Here is a 21,580-nt window from a genome sequence, read left to right as displayed (position 1 = left end):
TGCACTGTATTACATCTAAAACACAGCTGATATTCCCTTTCTCAAGACCACTGATGACAGTTGACAACAAGAGTCGAGACTTCTGATCTTTATACAAACTTTAATGGGTAGTTTACAGACATGTACACGCTTGCAAGTTAGTCAAGACAGGCAAAAAGTTTTACAACTGAATTCATCACATTCCAATCCATTTCCAAAAAAAAAATAATTTCAGAGTGCAAAGCACCTGTGATGATAGCAGTACTCATTCACCTGTTCAACTACCCACAAAAATAGATCCTACAGTATTCACACCAAAACCATTTTGATTTCTTTTAAAATGTGAATCAACATGCATTTTTTGTTTTTGTTTTTGAATACCAAATACACGGAATAAAATGCACAATGCTACACCACCGGAATACAACTGCATGTGGTTGCTAAATTCTGGTTTTGTGAATAGTTCTCATGAATACAAAATCTGCATGTATACAACAGGTTGTGAGTTATGCTGGTGCAAAATTCAATAGATATTCAACCATTTTCCCAGAAGAATACACATTTTAGATATATACAAATATGAAAAAAAAATCTTTGTAACAATCTCAAAATGGGTGAATTCATTGAATCAAATAAGGATCAACCCACACAAAGTCTTCAATACTTGGCAAGACTGTCAGGAAACGTTAACAAATTTTGTGCCAATTTGATTGATGGCGAATACAATGTCTGCCCATGGAGAAAATCAGAACCTGTGTTGGATGCCATGGTCTTACATCAGGCCTTCAAGTTTATTTGAAGTCAATTCCTATATGATCTGATATGAAATGCAACAGCAGCAGGGTCATTCCTGTTAAGTCATAAGCGAATACATTCTCTACAATCAGTGAATCTCAATTTCAGACGAAAGTTTCTGGAATAACAAATTCATTGAATACAAGAATTACGGTGTAGTCAATCATTGCTGAACACTATTAAAGAATTCATAGTGAATTTTTTAAAAAAGCGATTAATATATTATGCAAAACTTGTTCATGTAGACAAAGGCGTTTCCTTTGGAGATCTTACTCACTAATAAAGCACTGTAAAAATTGAGAACACTGCCCTCTCTTGATCTCTTGTCAAAGACAGCGCATACGAGTCTTCCCAACAATGTACTTAAATGCTTGCCTCTTTCATGTAAGCAGAATTTCCTCAAACTACCTTATAAATTTCCACATTACTCGTACCACTTGATGTTCCTCCAGTACAATTCTAACAAATACAGACAAGTTTATCAAGAAGGAGACACCTTTGTTGGTCTACTTAATCATAATCTGGATCACACGCCCTAGCAAAGTCTGCTTAGCCAATGATGTTTGAGACGAACACAGTCAGTCCTTGAATTACGGAGAAAATATCAACCTTGTCCAATTCACTAACCACTATGAAATAATATACAATCAAAGGAGTAAAACATGACTACATTGGCAATAAAACAAGACTTGTACACAAAATCATATGATAAAATTATACAGCATATTGGAACAGATTCAAACCGAGTAAAAACATAGCAGTATATAAGAATTCTGAAGGGAAAACAAAGTACTGACTGTTTCAGTTTTTCCTTTCATTCCGATACTTTTCTTCTTTCTTTTTTTGTACAGGTGTGTTCATGCATAAACATGTGTGGAATTTTTACACTTTGTACATAAAAGTAATGAACACCAAACACAATGGCTTAACCAAACAAAAGCACAGTGAGTTGTCTAGACTGAACTTAATTCTTTAAAAGTTGTACCGGATAGTCTTTACACGTTGGACACAACTGGGCCCTAGTCCAAGCCGTAAGTCTGCTGCCAGTCTTTCAGCAAGCCACTACATGACCATCACAAAAGCCACTTACTTTTCTTGTGGAAGGTTGCAAGCAACAGAACTCGTGTCAATTTTGAGAACAGAGTGGAAACTACGTTTTATGTCCTTCAAATTTCCAGCTGTTCTGTTTGAGCTGGCCAAGTAAAGTGGTTGTACACGTACGTGTCCCTTTTGATTGGCATTTAAATTCTGATTATCATGGAACATGACATTATTTTACCTAAAACAGATACCACTGGTCTCTCTTCTTCAAGTATGAATTCAGGATGTTATATAATTTAAATTACATTCAATTTATTACAATGAGACAAAATAAATCATCAAACACCTGAAATTGACAAGACAGGGAGTTCAGATTGTCACATCCATCCTCTTTTCTCGCCAATTATAGAGACAGTGACAGTCAGCCTTACTAAGAGGTATTTCTCTTGTTCTATACAAAGACTTCATTCATTTTATCAACATTACTTGTTCCTATTATTCCCTTTTGGATTGTTTGGACACAAAGTACACAAAAAAAAAAACACCCACTCAAGATGTAGGTCTAAAATTCATGCGTCCACAAAAATTTAGCAAAGATAGACACTGCATATATAAAATGTATTAAAATCCTGTTTATATGCACAAAATGCTATCATTACTGAAAAAGTTCATCTTTCTACTTCATCGTGTTTTCTTGGTGGTGAATTTTCAACTCTGAACAGACTGTATGAACAAGAGATGTCAGTACGTTGCTCCCCCTTTGCCACAGTACCAGTGGAATGATAAACATGCAAAGGAAACCTTTAAATATAATGTGCAGATCATCCAATTCTATGTTTAAAATGATTCCTATAGTTTCCATCTAACTTTGTACAATATCCAGAAGAAACCAGCTGGATCATTCTTTTAAAAAAAGACAAATTTTTAAAGCTACAATAGCTTTTCCTGTACAACTTTCCAGAAATTACATGTATGCATCTACAATATCGTTAGTGAGTAATACTCTTGCTTTACAAATAGATCAAACTCAAAAGACATTTTCTTTTTTTTTTTATTTCAAACAGTATAAGGCAACAAACCAATACAGTAAACAAAGGGCAGTGCAAAAATAATTCTTTCTGTTTTCTATTTTTTTTTTTGTTCTGTTTCTATCTGTACTGAATGATTTTGTAGAGGAATGTGAACAAGGCATAGAAATCAAGGTGCTTCTAGTCTTTTCACGGTTTGCACAGAGATGTATCAACCAGACGGGCACGTCTTGTCATGTCACTGAGCCCAGGCAGAATAACGACGAAAAGACACGTGTCAAAGGTCAAGTATGAATGGATCTCTGAAGAGATGGCGACATGATTAATTCACAACGATTACGCAGGCATGCGACAAAATTAAGGCGGTGGATAATGATTCAGACACAAAAAGCTTGCTCAACTTTCAGAGGAAATGAATGACAAAGTCGTAACACCGTTGTTGAAATATCATCACAAGCAAAGAGTGATAGAAAAGTGGAACAGGGAATGAAAGAACATGAAGAGAAGCCACATAGCATTTGAAAGAAAAACTGCCAGTATCATGCTTAGCCCTCTAACAAGGGCATGCATCAGTTCTACACTCAATTTCACACTAAATATTGTACCCACTATGTTTGTTCCATCATATCTGTTCCGGTTTTGATAACATTAAAATTCAACATGAAGATCCAAACACACCCTGAATTTGATTGATTTGAAATTCTTCTAAAACAAAACAAAACAAAAAAAATCCTCAAATTTGAGAGGTATTTTTTCAGGTTGGAGAACAGCTAATGGTGCAACCTTTCTCTACGAAGCTTGCTGTTCAAGATTTTTAAAGAAAGTGAAAAATTTGTTTTATCATTTATGAAACCACAAATGCCTTTAGAAGTGAAAAAAAGAAAAGTTTGCACAAAATTCTATGCAATCTTTTTGCTACGCCTATATCATTACAGAAATGGATTGTATAACTGAAACAGAGACAGAGAGAGAGAGAGAGAGGAAAATCAGAGAGCATGAATTACAGAAACTGGATGTCACCACATTAGGGAAAGAAATTCAAGTTCATCTGAAACAGCAACAGACACGAAAAAGAGAGGGTGGGGGACGATGTGACAAGACAAACCAGCATCCATCTACTGTATCTTCTCTCGTGTGCTCTTTTCTACTCACAAATTATCAGAGGAAACATCTTTCATGTCACAACTTTGTCCTCTGTTGTGAAACATTTCCATTGCCTATTACTTTGCCCTTTGGTCAAATTTGAAAAACACACTGCCCTCTGTACTAAATCTTCCTCAAGAAATACAGCAGATATCAAATATTTTCCATCATGTTTCTTCCAAACAGCCTACAATAGATTCCATTCGAACATGTGACATCCTGCAACGGTCTCCATTTACCGGAAAAAAACTTTCTGAATAATACAGCATATGAATTTGTTCTACTACAATAAAGTGTAAAATGACACCTTTGTCATGCTACTTGAGACACTTTGAAAGCATGGAGCCAAGAAATACAAACAGAGTGGAAGTATTGGTCTCCTGCAAGCTTTATCCGTGTTTCAAAGCACAGAGAACTTCAAGGCATGAATCCAGCATGCCTACTTGTAGATTGCTTCCGGTTCTCAACTCACTGCTTCTGTGTACAATTAACATACGTGTAGCTACACTTTAGATGTGCTTGAAGGAGATACAAACAAAAACAACAAAAAAATGCCTATCACTCTGAGTGAATGCTAGATCACTAGATGTAGCCGATGTGCAAGATTCGTATAAATAATTCCCCTAAATTAACAATGGTCATGAAGGCTGATGTAGAGTTTAAATCACCTGAGATTAAGCATATGGTGAAGCTAAAGGGGAACAAAGAAATTGTTCTCAACTGTCTGCGCATCAAAGAATAATCTTAGTATTCTGTTTCTGAAATGAGCAAGTATCCAAAACACATGATTTTTTTTCCTTTTAAGTATTTGTTTTCTGTGTGTGTGTGCATTTTTTGTTTGTTTGTCTGTTTGTTTCCAGGGATTTTAACTCTTTAAAAACACCACTGATCCATTTGTGCATCAATCACTCGGATTTGTTTACGAACGTTGGGGGCAAGGCCGCCGAATCAGTACTTCATGCCCCGCGGTAGACTTCGGTAGTGCCAGGCGTAGTCAAAATTTTCGCCGCCGCCTCCTCCTGCTCCTCCTGCTCCTCCTCCTCTCTCTCCTCCTCGGTCTCCTCTCTCAGCCTCATCACTCTGGAGGGAGGACTTTGACATCGTCATGGTAACGCTGCGAGGCATGGCGGGCGGGGTGTCTGCGGAGTGTCTCGGATCTGCATGACAGGGATGGATAGATAGATAGAAAGAGAAGGAGGCGGGGAGGGGAGAAAGTAAATAATGGTAGTTAGGATGACTACAAACAGCAATCGATTTAATAAATAATCCTATTTAATGATGACAATATTTTTGCAACTTCTCATCAAAGTTTACTGTACACATTTCCATAGGAAGTGAATTCCATGACAATGCCATGATGCATACATATATGGATACTAAGGAGATATACAATGTATTAGTTATTTGCTCTCAGACAGTGAAACGTACAAAAATGGTGATGCAAACTTGTGTTTTGATGTATTACAGGTACCATATAAAAAACATGCCAACATTGGTATTAGGCATTGTGTTACGAAAACCAAACTGGATCTTTTTGATGTGAGCATGAATACTATTTTTTTTTTTTTTATGTTTTCTCTGTCAGACACACATAGCAAAGTTCTCACGAAGAGTGCTCTGCAGAATCGGTGAAACTTGGCAGCTCTGGATGTGCTTCATATCCAACAAGGTACACACTCATGCCACATCGACCAAGGTACGCACTCATGCCACACACTCCATGCTTTGACAGACACTTCCAGCTCTGTAACAATGTCACTATAACAATGGAGACAAACAATGGCACATGTACATGTACATTCATTAAATGGGATGTGTAATGTACATGGGGTTTACACATGCCAACTGGTGAGATAGTGCAGAATGCAGTGCGGAGTACTTATATCAGTATGACAGATGACTCAGAATTATGATCTCTTGTCTTGGGATGCTCCAAAAGGTGAAGAAGTAAGCTTTAGTTGATGTCACTGACTCTGGCCGATCATTCACAGGTCATCCTCCATTATGAAAGAACATTGCATTGGTTTGGTGCAGACTATTTGATGTGGCAGAATTTCATCCCATACACATGTGCACAATGACTGAAATCTTGTTATATGACTCTACCCTTTGCCCCGTGCAGTGCCAATCATTAAAACAGTAGATTCCAAGAAAGCATGTCTGCAACAATGCAGCTGTAAAGAATTACAGAGGCAGCACACAAATTCCCTCCACCATTCACGAGTGTTAAAGGGGATGGCTAGTAACTGATCAGTTGGAATCAGTGGGAATGCTGAGGGATGATTGTTCCAATCCTTGTGGGATTCATGCTGCTGCCAGGTAAGCGTCCCTGGTCAGTGACGGGGCATTAATCTGCACATTACTTGAATATGAGACCGTTCTGTAGCAAATAATTTTCACACAACAGTAGATATATAATGTACTCTTAAATGAATCCCACAAGGATTGGAACAATCATCCCTCAGCATTCCCACTGAATCCCACTGATCGGTTACTAGCAATCCCCTTTAAGTTGAAAGAGACAGGTGTTCCCGTTCCAAAGCTACTGTATTCCCCTTTATTTCAGCTTTGTCTTTGAATGTTGAGGAAGCAGCCTAACAGGTACTATGGGAAAAAACAATTTTGTCTCCCCCCCCCCTTTTTTTTTTCCGTTTGGTCTTTTTTAGTCTACAGCAGAAGTCATTGATCTGTGTCTTAAGCCATGTACTATTGACTCATGGGTTATTATTAAAATATAATACAACATTGCATTCCTGGAAATGATGTGAATTGATATTGACAAAGGCATATCCTTGTATCTATTCTTTTGTTTGTTTGTGCCATTACGACTGGAGGTCACTGGGAGATGACTTGAGCATTCAGAGACAACCGAAAGGATTCATGGAAACTTGTCACTGCTAAATACCAAACCCACTCTGGCAGCTGGGGCTTAATTTTGATGCATGCTGTTAAATAACTCCGCTTTCAATTTTTTCCCCATTTTGAAACTCAGCATTCCACAACATGCATTACTGAAAAATAACTATCAAAGAAATAATTTTACCCCCGTATACACCTTTGGTACTTTAACATAACTGCATTGCTTGAAAATGACCAATAGCTGGTAAAGTTCATGCTGCATTTTAGCCATCCATCAAAAGCCAACAAGAATGCATATCACACAATCATTGTGTCACATAAATCAATGTGATACTAACAGCTTTTCTGCAATTTGCTAATTGTCTTTCGGTATTCAACTTTACATCACTCATTCAAACAAAGGACCATTAACATCTGCAGGACAAAAATGATATGACTCCTGCAACACATGACGTGCACATGCTTGTGTTTACCCTACTATTAATCACGGAAACTTCATGACAATAATGCTGAATAAATGAAAGTCACTCGTTAAACACATTCTGAGAATTGAAAATGTTCATATTTAACTCACCATATTGCTAAAAACCTATTATCATTATCATTATTATTATCATTATTATTACATATATATATATATATATTTATTTAGTAGCAACCAACTATGACATATTTGCTCATATGATGCAAATTCAGAAAGATACATAATGTGTGTTTGATAGAGGTAGACTAGAGTATGATGAAATTTTTGCTGATGTGCACATGGAGTGACGTTTAAAATGAAATGACTGTCTAATGTTTTTAGTGTAAGTTTGATTTCTGTTAATCCCCACTTCCTTTCATTAATTAACATCTTCAGTTTGCATGTGTGTGGTTGGATTCATCTTATACACTTTTTTCATATGTTTTGCTGCTCACAAAACTCATTGGAAGTATTAAGTTTAAGTAGCAAATTACTAAAAACAAACAAACAAACAAACAACTTAGGAGAACTCTGAGAAAACTTGGTATAAATAGCATAGAATATCAGCTCAGCAGTGTGACACCTTACCCAAATTCGATTATCAAAGCGTGGCAATCTCTGTTTACATCTTTACATACGTAAATGCTCAAGATAAGTCCTATATGTGAAATGTGAAACACAGTGCATATTTTTACGAACGTATGCGTGCACTTGTGTGGTTTCTACCACAGCCTTTTAAATATGTTCAATAATATAGAGGAATTACAAATCTTTCACTGATTATTGGGTATATGATACGGATGAAGTGGAAAACAACACATCACACAAAACTGGACAGGCATGGACTAAGGTAAAAGGTCATATGACTTTACATCCCCCTTTTTTCACTGCTGCAACATAAATGGGTTGTGACATTCACTTCACAAAACACACGAACATAACATAGGATTATACGTAGGTAAATGAATGCACAGATTTTTAGGTGGTAACCCAGGGTGGTTGTTGGAAGAAGGTGCGAGCAAGTGATTTGACACAGACACGTTGGGCCTGCTACTCACGATAAGTGTTGTAGCCATCAGCGTAGCGATAGCCTGTTTTGTTAGCAACAATTTTGACACAGAACACAGACTAGAAATAAACTGAGCATCAAAGTACAACATGGATTAAGACAAGTGACGCTTACATACAAGATACATAGAGTGAATCTTGAATGAACTATAAGAGCCAAGTACTTAGTCAGCACAGACAGAATTGCAATGTAGGTGCTTCAATATGCACTGCTGTGAATTAGTAACATTTACTTTGAAAAAGGAAGTAGCAACATTTACTTTGAAAAAGAAAGTATCTTCTTTTGAAGATGGACAACATCTCAACAGTTAAGTACACATAGTTTTCTCCGTGAGGTTTATATCTGAGAAAAACGGGTCAAAGATGAGTTTCCCCTTGAGTTTATGAAACGGTTCTATCACTGCAACGTCCATTTAGGCAAAGTCAGTATGCTGGCCTCATTGAGAAAGATGTTAGCAGTATCAGAAACCCTCGAGTATTCAAAAACGTCAAATAAAGTTACAAGTTTGCCTCCGTTAGATTCATGGCACAGTCACATTCAAAACGGCAATATGAACAAACTAGAGATTGTAATTTGTCATCACTGACAAATTAAGGTGATCCGATTTTTTTTATCAATGATTCGAGTCCTGATACTGCAAAGTCTCAGCTACAACATATCAAAATCTGAGAGAAATTCACCGAAGCATAAGTAAGATAGTGCTCGATAAAGAGAGTCATGTCAATTTTCACATCTAAAAAATTCCCTCCCATAGAGATAACACGTCATAGCGAACATAGAAAAAGAAGTACATATGACCTTTGACCCCACTTTGCACAGACAAGATGGCATCTGAGCAAAAAGTGGTTATTTTATGAAATGATCCCTGTAACATGGATTTTACGTGTGCAAAATATGGGAAAGATAGGTCATGTATTCACCAAGATACAGGATGAAACATTTATGACCTTTGACCCTAATTTACATACCCAAGATGGCGTCTGATCAAGTAGTTGTTATTTTATGAAATAATGTTCGTGACATGAACTAAACATGTGCAAAATATGGTGGTGATAGGGTATGTTTTTCTTGAGTTATTGCACATAAAGTTGCAAAAAGAAAGGAATATCTCAATACATCGAAGATAAACTTTAATTTCAACCAAGTTTTTTCACGTGATCCCGACAACGTATGAAAAAACAAAGGGCACACTTACGATAGCCCTACGTCTCAGCTACAACATATTAAAACCTTAGAGAAATTCACTAAAGCATAAGTGAGCTAGTGCTCGATAAAGATAGTCATGTCAATTTTCATTTCCATAAAAATTGCACTCCCATAGAGATTACACGTAAACTGGTCAAATTTGACAAGGTTACCTTCAATCCATTTTTTCGAGGTGATGTCGTCATCTAATGAAAATTGTGTATTTAATTTATGAAAGAGCATTTCATAAGCTACAACATATTGAAATTTGGGTGAAAATTGGCAAAGGATAAGTGAGATACGCTCGAGTAAACTTGAAATTTGATGACGTCATTTTGAAAATTTACTTTTTTTACTTTATTAAGAAATTTGATATCTTTTAATCATTTTTTCAGCATCGCCAACCCATGAAATGACATATACAACTCATCAGCTTTCAGAATATGTAAAGGAAATGGGGGGTCACCGTCCATCCTGACGAGTAAAATCGGATTTAAGATTTGCGGTTTTTTGGCATAGTTGCACTGTCTATCGCCATTGACGCGCGCGCGGAATTTCAACTTTGACGGGCCCGTATGACGTCATATTGAGTCGGATTGACTTGAAACTTGGTAGAAATATTCCTTCACATTTCAGACATCTGATCACAGTGAAAAAAATGGGAAATTTCTATTGCATATGAGCTGTGCGTGCGTATATGCGCGCGCGCGTACGCGTCCGTCCGATTTTTTCATTTTTTCAAAAAATGCTCTAAATGGTCTGAAACGTGTGCAAAAAAATTTTGGGCTTGATTGGAGCATACAAATATTTCAACGCGCGCGTACGCGCACGTTTTAAGAGAAAATATAAATTTTGACAATATGAATAGAATTCGCTTGACTTGAAATATATGTGACGTAAATTTCATTTAAAAATTCCATCCCATTAATGAGATATGATTGAGAATGTGTTTTCATATAATGACGTCATAGTGACGTCACGGTCAACTGATCACAATGATTTTACTTGATCTGTCGTCTTTGGGACACGATACATACATGGTATAAGTTTGAACTTGATAGGCATAGCACTTTCTGAGCTAACCTCTGCACAACTTTTGAGGAGAAATAAAGAAAGAAACAAAGAAAGAAGAATAAAGAATCAGTACAGATACAGAAGGTGATCCGAGAGGATACTCGGATCACCTAACAATGGTTTATTCAAATCAGCTTGTACCTGTCATTATTTCAAGCAAATCATTTGATCATAAATATACAAGAAGTACACGGAATTGCGAAAATGTTAAATAGCTGAGATTTTTACAAAGCAGTGGCAACATTTAAAGAAAGATCACGCAGACTCACAAGGAAGTGATATAAGATTTTGGACTCCTACCTCATACATTACCCTATTCACTCACTATCTATAGGGTCAAGGCATTAGGCAGCACAAGAAACAATTGATAGAAGACAAGTTAGAGTATTAAGTGGTGTATTTGCACGATATGGCGAGTGCAGCTCCAAACCAGCCTCAACACAAGGACAACGGAAGTCCACTATCAAAACTGAAACAGAGCTAAGTCCGAACAAAACAACAGAGGTGATTTTATGAGAACTTAACCACGATGAATGAAACCTCTCATTCACTAGTCCCCCCCCCCCCCCATGAAAAAATATGGCATAATGTGGTAATTACTTAATTTCACATCCAAAATGAACTGAGAGTATTCCGTAAGTTATACATGTGTATATCCAAGTGACACAATGGCTTTAAACTGTCAATATTTTCTGTTTCTGTTGTAATGTATGCTTACATTAAAATATGAAAATTATATATAAAATTAACAACAAATCAATGGTTACTGCAAACATTCAACAAATGGCACCAATGACATGCGCTTACCCATAGAGGGCGTTTTGTATGCCCTGCGAAGCACAAGAGTGATATGGTCTCCACCACCACGGATAGCCTCGATTGCATCACTGTGAAGCATGCCCTCTGTAGTTCGTCCGTTGATCTCAATCAGCTGGTCGCCCACCTAATATTTTCAGGGGAGGAGTGGGAGGGTATTACACTGGTAAACCTTATGTCATCAAACATAAACCACCATTATCATCAGAGAATTATGTCATTTTCACTAACTCTTTTTAAGTTACGTTATTGGGATAGGAAATAGGAATAAATTGAATAGGAGAGTACAATGTACTATTTAGCAAGATTCTGTAAATTATCCGCAAAACTAATTCTTGTGTTACACAGAGCTCATGTCCTGTCAAATATCTATGTTATGATTATGAACATAAGCTTTCACTATCTAAAGGAGTTCACTTCTGGAGTACAGCTTGTAATAGATTTTTTTATGATTCGTTTTTGTGTTCGACACATTACTCTGTGGCTTTACCATGGATGCTCTATACACTAAAATCTAAATAGTTTTTCGAAACAAAGATTTTAAACAAAATTGTAACTGCATGAAATCTTTAATCATATCAACTCTTTAACTTCAACAGGAATTTGTTATTTGCTTCTGTTCAGGTTGAGTGGAATAATAATGAAATTGCAGGCTTTATTCTTTGATATCAACCTTTATTACTATTCTACATATCGCATATGCTGATTAAGCCCATGGCGTAAAGGGGCAGTCAAACAGTCACATTTGATGCACATGTACATGTAAGTCTGTAGGTCACACACCCTATAGAATAACAACACATACACATACACACATCTTGCATATACACAAACACCTAGCACACACATACTGCTCGAGAATACACAATAAGCATGATATACACACAATCACACTCAGCATGCACACAAGCACTAGGTACGAGTTGTACGTGCACACATCTACCAAAAGCATGCCGGGATTCACAGAAACACCCAGTTTACAGTATTACACCTAGCATACACAAACACACGCTGGATAAACACCACCTAGCATACACAAAAACACACTTAGAATACCCTTACACTCACACTACGCCCAAACACGGTGTCACAACTCACCCTCATGAGGCTACTGTTGGCTGCGGGACCATTATCAGCCATCCTGAGGACAAAGAGTGGGGTGTTGTCATACTCCCTGCCACCACGGATGCTGAAGCCGAATCCTGTGCTTCCCTTCTGGAGGTCAACGTTGTAGTAGTCACCGGCCTGCAGCTGATTTGGCTAAGGACAAGACAAGCAGGGAAGAAATGTTAACTTCTGGTACAATCCGTCAGTCTTCAACAAGGCACAACACATACTACAAGCAATGTGCAACCATAACAAAACTTTCCATTCTGTATTATCTCTCTTTAGGTCCTCATCCATATCATCACTTTTCTTTTATGTGATTCTCTGGGAAGAGACAAAAGAACCCCTGGAACTTGGAATGCAAGATGATAGAAGACTATATACATCTTCCAACTGGATATGTGAAATGAACCGAGAGCAGAATATGACTCCAATAATGGATATAAGCTCACTGGACTTGGACTTGATAACACTCTTACACCACATACGCAATGTGCTCAAGTAAGAAAAAAGATTAACAATCAAAAGGGAAAAAAAAAGAGTATTGTTCAGCTTGACCAACCTTCGGAGGATACATGAGTTGCTTGGCTGGAGGACCCTGCCTTGGGGGATCATTGTAACCCTTCCGGTCCATCTGATACCCAATTGCCACCGCCGATTTTATGCGCCGGTTCTGGGGTGGGGACATTTGGTGGGGGCGGGGTGGGTCGTAGCTCCGGCGGCCCATGCCCGGTGACTTGGGGTTCCTGGGAGGGGACTGGCCCCAGCCGCTTTCTCCCCTCTCCGACTGCCTGGGGATTCCCCTCAGCGGCTTGCCCATGGGCGGGGAGCCCGGGCGGGCCGGGCCGTCAGCGTAGGTCATGCTCTGGGGCGGGGCCGAGGGGGGCCTGGCGGGCTGGTTGCGGATCCTGTCGGTGTCCATCTTCCACTTGGAGGACTTGGCATAGATTGGTTCAGGCAGCTTGCTGTTCGTGGAGAGACAGCAATCAAAATATGAAAATAAGAAGCTGGGACAGCAAGTGGATGGAATACAGTGAGATGACTACAACATGAAGCAGTACAACTAATATCGTTGTCCAGAAATCTTTAAGATGAATATCAGAAACTTACACACACAATATGAACCACAATGAACTCCTGGAATATCAAACACTTCCACATCATATCTTTGCTGCAGAACAGTGATATGACAATTAGCATCGACATAGTTTGTTTGTTTTTCTCAGCATGAGCCTTCCCTATGTATCTGAAGACTTTGAAGTCATGCAGCATGAAACTTAAAAACAAACTAAAAAAACAAACAAACAAGGAGTTCAATACAAACAGGACTTTTGATGTACGGGCACATTTACAATTGTCATCCCATCCTTGCAAAGTTTAACTGCCAATTGCTATTCACTGCTGATATCTATGCAGCAAAACACAAGTGTGGAAAAAGAAAAAGTTTTAAACACGTTTGAGTCATTAACCCGTTGAGGATGGATTGATTTTTTCTGCTTGCATTTCCCATAGACACCTGCCCGAGTACACTCTGGACTTGTCCTCAACAGGTTTATAGTGAGAGAGCAGAGGTGTGGTGGAGAGAGTGTGAGAGCTTACTGGTCAGCACCGGGAGGCAGCTGGTGATTTGGCACATTGCCAGGCGTGGCCCGGAAGCTGCTGTCGCTACCCTTGATCTGGGCCGGCATGGCGAGAGCATTCTGCATGTGTCCCGCATTCTGAGGGGAGCAAATTCGAGACAAATAAGACAATCGTTCAAGAACATCACAGATCTTCAAAGCTTCTAATTCACACACAAACTGTGCTAACCCTGCAAAATCTTTTTCTTTTTTTAGTTTTTAAGTTAAATTGTCAGCAAAGTTATCTGAAATGAGAGAGGAATTCAAAAAGTTTTGTCATTCTACACTGTCTACAGGAGAAGCAATCTTATCTCCCATTTTCATGAGTGAAGAAACTGCTGAGATACAAACCTTTGGCGCTGTTGGTCTGGCAGCAGGCTCGTCACCACCTGTGTACAAAAAAAAATCAAGATGGTGTCAGAATGAACAAGCAAACAGATGACTAGACAAGATATCCTTTACATCTGAGACATTCTATTACAAAATCATAGCAAATAAACAGAGAGTCACCCTTATACAATGAGAACATCATCGATCCAGTTAAAATCAAATTGACTCACGGTTTGCTGGTATGATACAAGTAGAAAGTAGTGCTTTTTTGACGAAATGTTTGCTTTTCAAATAGGGATCACCTTTCAGGTTTCATATTTACAAGAGTGCACATGAATCAGTATACAAATCTTTCTGTTTTTCCCAGAATGACATGGATAGAACATGGGAGTTTTTACCTGTCTGTAAAATGAAAAGCAAGTTTATGATTCTACATAGCAGGAATAAATACTCTAAATTCTAAATAATTTTACATAGAGAATTATTTGGCAGGTGTCAGTAAGCTGGAAATGTTCTACACTCACTAAAAAAAAAGAAAATCAAATGATTCATACTCTTTTGTGTCTTCTCTGTAGCAAGCACAGAGAGAAGAAATTAAACATGATGGCTTTTTTCTCTCTCTCTCTTTTTTTTTTTTTTTTTTTCAATTATCTACACATATATCCACCTTGACTGAATTGACACAAATACAATACAGGACAAATATGATACATTAAACACTTGAACTAGACACATACATGCAGTGAAAAGAAGGAACACGCAGAAGGGAAGAATATTTCTACACTTCACAACTTGAATAACTTACATGTAAACAGACAGTTAGACACAAAACACAGGACAGACACTCACGTTATTACTAAATCTCATGCAACTGAATATATATGAATTAACATGAGGGACAAATGTGGTAGAGAAAGTAGTATTGAATGTCATTTGTTTTTATTTGTGCAGACAGACGTCAGATTAGGTTGTCGTACTGACTGAGTATACGATGGGAATTGAATACGATGACAACGGAATGCGGAGCACCCCCTACCTCTAGACCCGATGGTTAGTGTGACAGAGGTGCCCGTATCTTTGATCATGTTCACGATGTCTTTGTGTTGCATACTTCGGATGTCGACGCCATTGATCGAGATGATGCGGTCGCCGACCTCGAGGTCGCGACACCTGTCGGCTGGGCTGCCCTCTATGATTTGGCCTAGAGAGGGGGCGGTAGACAATTGGACAAGATGCTCTAGTTTGGCCGTAAGGGACTGCCACACATGAAAGTGAATGTGTGGGACTCCTCAGCCATATACCAATACCAAAATACTATCTAATGCTGCCTGACATTAACAGGAATAAATGACACAAACATGAATGGTAAGTTAAGAGGTACAATTGTGGTAACCTTCTCCGGTAAGAATTTGTATGAGTCCTCTCTTCTGATTACTAAATAATTATGCAAGTTCCTCATACCACATTTGACAACAGCCCAACTCTTCTTGAGGTTTGTCGGCAAATATGTTTGATCTTACATAATTGCCTTACAATTGGAACAAATCCTTTTGTTTCCACAATGAACTTGTATACAGAAAATTAAGGACTTTGTGTTTGGGAGTTTCTTCTTCATGACAAGCAATGGTATGTCCAAATGATATACCTCTTTCTCCCTCTACTAAATGTTTTGAAACTGAAATGATCTACAAATGGATGGCAAGTAAAATATGTTAAGATCGATGAAGTATTAAAGTCAGAAATGTTAAAAGGGGTATTGAAAATTAAATTCATCTGAGCATGCAATCCACACATAGGTTGACTGGAAAACCCCATATAGAGAGAGATATCTCATACGAAGAGGTTAGAAAATGGTAAGAAGACAGAGATCCGATTTCAAAGAAAAAAAAGAAAAATCAATGCTAAAACCTTAAAATGAGCTGCAAACTTCTGAAGATCTAAAAATACACTGATGCACCATACCATATGCAACGTATTTTGTAGGCAAAAATCATACATTGGTTTATAGTGGAAAAAGTGCACTATAATATGCACACTAAGTAACATGTCCAAGAATACATACTTTTTAAAGTTATTTAAAAACAAATCACATTCCATATGAAAAAAATACAAACAAACTTAATGGTAAAATATACTAGTTGGTATCTCTGCTAACACTATTCAGTCTATAAACTACAATGTATGGCTGATACTAAAGTTAATTTTAATGAAAATAAAGCAGAATATCACTGTAAACAAAAATACAACTGAATACAGTCAGATAATTTCATTGCATGAAGGCATATCACACACGATACATACACTGTATGTGAAATAATTTTGTTCTTATTGTACACATTAGTATCTCAGTTTTTGCCTCATTTTCTATACCTGTACATAACACTTTATTGCATAGATGACATATATGCATGTTAATCTACAATATGCAGATGTATTCATGTCAGGAGATATATGATTTAAAGGTCATGGCAAAAGTAAAGATGACCAGTCCTCACAGAATATTCACGACAATCATAAATTTACTATTTATTCAAAAGAGAGGTAACAAACTGTTGGATACATATATCCCTTGCATTGTATATCTGAGTAAAGCTGTATATTCTTGTCACTTTTATCAAACAAAATAACATGTTAACGTGCAAACAATCATATTGTTAAAGTTATTTGAGAGGAATATCAAATAATTGTTGTTTGATAGGAAAATGTTAAAGGGAAAGTACAGTATTGGTGGAGATGAGAATTGGGCTTTTAAGTTTTTGCAAGATACCAAGAAAACACTTTTGAAATAGTACAGAGCATACCATTTTAAGAGGAATTCAAAGTTTATTTGATGAAAATCAGGTTTGGAATTACTGAAACATCCAAAAACAAAGTAAAACAAAGCGATCATAATCGCTCTGTTTTGGATATCTCAGCCATTTCAAAACCAATCTTTTTCAAATAAATGTTGAATTCCTCGTGGAATTACATGCTCTTTCACATTATATAAGAGGTTTCTCATTATTTCATCAAAAAATGTTAGAAACCTGAAATTAGGTCTCAACCAAAACTATACGATCCCTTTAAATTACTTGTTTACATTTACATTTGATTATTAATGGCCATTAATTTGTTGATTAACAGGTAATTACAAGAACCTTATCACCAATGTGAATGAGTCTTGATTTTGACATCCTTTGTTAATTCAAAGTTATGTTCACATCTTTTCCTTAACTTTGGCATTTTCGTACCAGTGTCACAGAGATGCTACCATATTATGTAGCCAGTGCAAAAGAATGTGCAAGGTTTAAGAAGAAAAAGAGGCAGGATAAGGATAAAAAACAACAAAGTAAGACCGATAATCCACTCACCGATGTTTGAACCCGACTTAAGCGTGGAGGACAGCACCACAAATCCGAATCCTTCGTTGCCGCGGCGATGGAGCTTGACATCGTAGGGGTACTTCTTGGCCGAAGGTGAGGAAGGGCTGAGGGGTCGGGAGGCGGGCCGTGAACCACCCGCTCTGGGCTGGCCAGGGCCTCCTTTGGGATCTGTGTGTCAGTAGGAAGTGTGCACAGAAATATAATCAATGTGCAAACAGACAAACACACACCTTGTGTCATCTAGTTAGAGTACAAAATACTAAAGAACTTTCTGAGGACTTCAGTATGCTCATACTTTTTGTATGATACATGGGTAGGGTCTTTCAACAACTTAGGCTGGCTGCCACTGACACAGCTTCTTTCATATCAGGGTCATACCATGTTATAAAATGAATGTGTTGGTCACTAATGATGCCCGGTGTGGAAGCACGCGTAGAGAAAATTGTCAGACACTTTTTGACAACTATGGGCTTTACAACTTGATGTGACGATGAAATCATTCTGGAGCTGTATGAGAGGTTCCATGTGGTACTGCTTTCATTTCAGCACCTCCACCGGTTCATTACTTTTGTAAAACTCCTGCAACTTTTCCCAAATCCTAAAAACAAAAAGTCTCATCTTCCTAGGCAGGAAATCTACTCTTGTGAGCATATTTTATGGAAGAACACAATAACAATATAGTACAATGCTGCATTTGATATAAACATTTTGTTTTATTTTCTATACTCTCTGAACACTTTCTCGACAATTTACGAGATAAAATTCATCAACAGCTCTGTTCTATTTTCTCTCAGACTAAAATGGAGAGTGGTTTCAGAAAGTTATCACTGTTTGGTCAGCCTGAGGCGCAAGACACTCACCATGATGCGACGGCGGTAGTCTCCGCCGGATGCCCAGTGACACCCTCCGGGCCTGACCGGCTGTGATCATCAGCGAGACGACCTTCTTGTGGGACGCCCCCAGCACCGAACGGCCGTCCACGTACAGCAGTTCGTCTCCCGTCATCAGGCGGCCGTCCTGGTCGGCAACGCCTCCCGCAGTGATGGCCCCAATGGACACCTGCTTAATGTGAGCGCAGGACACGACAAAATGAGTCACAAAGAAATGGGAGATGGAACTCATATCAACTTCACTTCACACATAGACAACAAAAAGACAACTCACATCTAATATATACACATTTGATAAGCATAATCTCATCTAATGACAATTCACATCCAAAAGATAACTTTTAATCCAAAAGATTAACAACTTTTCACATTTGCACTATTTATTTTTTCCACATTTCTACTGGAAGATCAGATCATTCTTTGTATTACTGCATGAATATTTGTTAATGTTTCTGGAATACACTGAGTATGCCTGAAGTAAACACACTTTTTTTGTTTTCCTTCCAGAGCAAGTACAGTGAAAGAAAAGGAGCAATCAGACTTACAGTTGACAGAGCAGAGGACTATTAAATCTGCCTCAAACAAAATGCATGTCTTTCTCCTTCGGCATGATTTGCGGGTCCCTTCACAAAGGTGCGGCAGGTGCTCCTTTACACCAAATTTATCACCACCGTGGGACATGCCCCTTGATTTTTACCAGTGAGAAAGGTAGCAAATAACTGAAACTGAACTCCCATGTCTATCACACCTCTATCCAAAAATTCTTTGGGCATTAAGATATCAGCATACCTAATATCTCTCAGGGGACTCTTTACTGGAGAGATACTCTTTGCCGCAGCACAACAATGCATAATCATGCCAATCGATCAAAAGGAACATGACACTGAAGAATGACTTCTCTTCACCCTCGACCATCAATTATGAATTCTATCTGAAAGAGATGCCCTTGAACTAAATCTGCTCCTGTACTAAATCCCCACCAGCATTGATGGACAGACCCCCTGTTCAGACGCAAGCCAGTTTATACCAAAACTCAATAAAGAAACGATACCTGAAGAATCATCGTATAGCCGCCTGACTGCTCAGACGCTAATCTCAACCGTTCTGGAAAACATCGTATAGATGTGCATGGTCATGACTTCGCCACCAGTGACAGGTATAGGGTCATATTGCGTGTACGCTCCCATTACGCCCTGCCAAGTTATACCGTTCTATGGACAACATGCGTTCAGATGCATAATGGGCATGATGGAATGCTGATTAGTTATTGAGTTCTAGTTCGAAACGATGCTCTGACCATTGTTTGGCTATACGTTGTTTTGTTAGTCAGTGTTCAGACATACAAATTCATTGTATAGCTATATCATTTGGTATCAATTTTTTGCATCTGAACACCCTGTATGAAAGAGAGAGAGAAAGTGAAGGGTGTTTTGATATAGCCATGGTATACACAAATCCTACTGGGATTTGAACCACAGACCTACCAGGTCTCTAATCATGCAATGAATGCCTCCCAGGCCAGAAGTTGGCACCTACCTGCGAGCCCTCCTCGTGGCCTCCGATTATCCTGAACCCAAAGCCGCCGGTGTCTCTCGTCTTGAGGAACACTGTGGACTCGATGAACCGTTCGTCGGAGCGCAACCTGGGAGGGCCTCTCCTATCCAGGTCATTGGGTCCTGTCAAGAGAGAAAGCAGAGGGTAAAATAAAAGCCGCACTCAACTCACCCGGATGGTGCTTTTTAAATGGGACATCTTCTCTTCCTTGCAAGGGTATTACATGTTCCAACTGTACTTTGTGAGTGTATATGATACTCCCATGGTTCTACATGTATGTCTTCACACATTTGGCAAGATCATTGTTGGTTAGCATACTTAGTCTGTATACTCAACAGTTCATCCTCGTTGTAAATTAGTGATTCCATTTCTCTCTTTTGCATGCAGCAGGTTTGGATGTTGTTTCCTTATTCTTGCCTTTATGCCATCCATGCATTCCAGTCTACAGTCACAACATATATGTAAAAGTACATTCACCCCATGAGTACTTGCAACAATTTCCTTCCATCTTCATTTACAGTTTATCTATGTATCATTGCTTTCTCATACATGCAGTAAGAAAGGAAAGCCTGTCCGATAAAAACCTGGTTCATTCTCCACTCACTTCTCATGTTATCTGGGGGTCTCCGGCCCCTGTCTCCCGGTCCTGGCCTCCTCAAGTCTGGGCTCCAGTCAGTCTCTGAGGGCTCCCTACTTGGGTCCCTGCTGTAGCCAGAATCACTGGGCCTGCCCCTCCTGTCGTGGTCGGCCCTCATGGGGTCCATGGGCCGCCTGTTGTCATGCGGTCTCCTCCGGTCCAGCGACCCCGACCAGTCCCCGTTCAGGTACCTGTTCGCCTGGTCCGGCCTGCTGCTCTGTGGCCTCACAACAGGCTCGGATGAGAGCCGGTCAGGGCCTGACCTGCGGTCCAGTTCTGCACGGCTGTGGGGCCTGTCCGTCCGATGGGGTGGTCTCCTGGGATCGTGCCAGTCCCGGCCCCGGGGCCCACCTTTAGTGCTGTTATAGTTCTCAACTTCCCAGTCAGGGTGTGATCGGTCCCAGTCGTTATGCTTGTCCGTCCCGTTATCCCAGTCCAGATTATTATGTAATCTCCCATTTTCTCCATTCATTGGTTTCCTCTCGTGACCGTGCCTATCATGGCCTTTGGTACCTCTCCGCTGCTTCAGTTCATTCTTCATCTCGTCAACCAAATTGTCCGTTTTCCTCTTCTGGTCAGAATCAACGCTTACTTTGTCATCTTCTGCTTCTGCAAAATGAAGAATGGAA

At 38.9% G+C, this 21,580-nt stretch overlaps 1 protein-coding gene across 1 annotated transcript in view; it reads right to left on the bottom strand.

The window, feature by feature from the left end:
- Window positions 1-4,547: 4,547 nt before the first annotated feature.
- The window catches only part of LOC139714341 (membrane-associated guanylate kinase, WW and PDZ domain-containing protein 3-like), an 87,242-nt gene continuing 70,209 nt past the window's right edge, over window positions 4,548-21,580 (bottom strand). The window contains exons 16-27 of the mRNA XM_071626052.1: window positions 20,919-21,560; window positions 20,297-20,436; window positions 18,731-18,929; window positions 17,859-18,038; window positions 15,545-15,709; window positions 14,530-14,567; window positions 14,159-14,277; window positions 13,122-13,524; window positions 12,551-12,712; window positions 11,444-11,579; window positions 8,367-8,399; window positions 4,548-5,143 (exon numbers count right to left, since the gene is read on the bottom strand). Coding sequence (XP_071482153.1) covers window positions 4,935-5,143; window positions 8,367-8,399; window positions 11,444-11,579; window positions 12,551-12,712; window positions 13,122-13,524; window positions 14,159-14,277; window positions 14,530-14,567; window positions 15,545-15,709; window positions 17,859-18,038; window positions 18,731-18,929; window positions 20,297-20,436; window positions 20,919-21,560 — 2,426 coding nt within the window. The 3' untranslated portion in view covers window positions 4,548-4,934. The remainder of the gene's footprint in view (window positions 5,144-8,366; window positions 8,400-11,443; window positions 11,580-12,550; window positions 12,713-13,121; window positions 13,525-14,158; window positions 14,278-14,529; window positions 14,568-15,544; window positions 15,710-17,858; window positions 18,039-18,730; window positions 18,930-20,296; window positions 20,437-20,918; window positions 21,561-21,580) is intronic.

This window comes from Diadema antillarum, unplaced genomic scaffold (genome assembly GCF_040938485.1).
Source record: "Diadema antillarum isolate AM-2024a unplaced genomic scaffold, OU_Dant_1.0 seq00002241_RagTag, whole genome shotgun sequence".
In the NCBI taxonomy this organism is placed as follows: Eukaryota; Metazoa; Echinodermata; class Echinoidea; order Diadematoida; family Diadematidae; genus Diadema; species Diadema antillarum.
The sequence above is the reverse complement of the archived record's forward strand: the minus strand, read 5'-3'. Positions and strand labels throughout refer to the sequence as shown.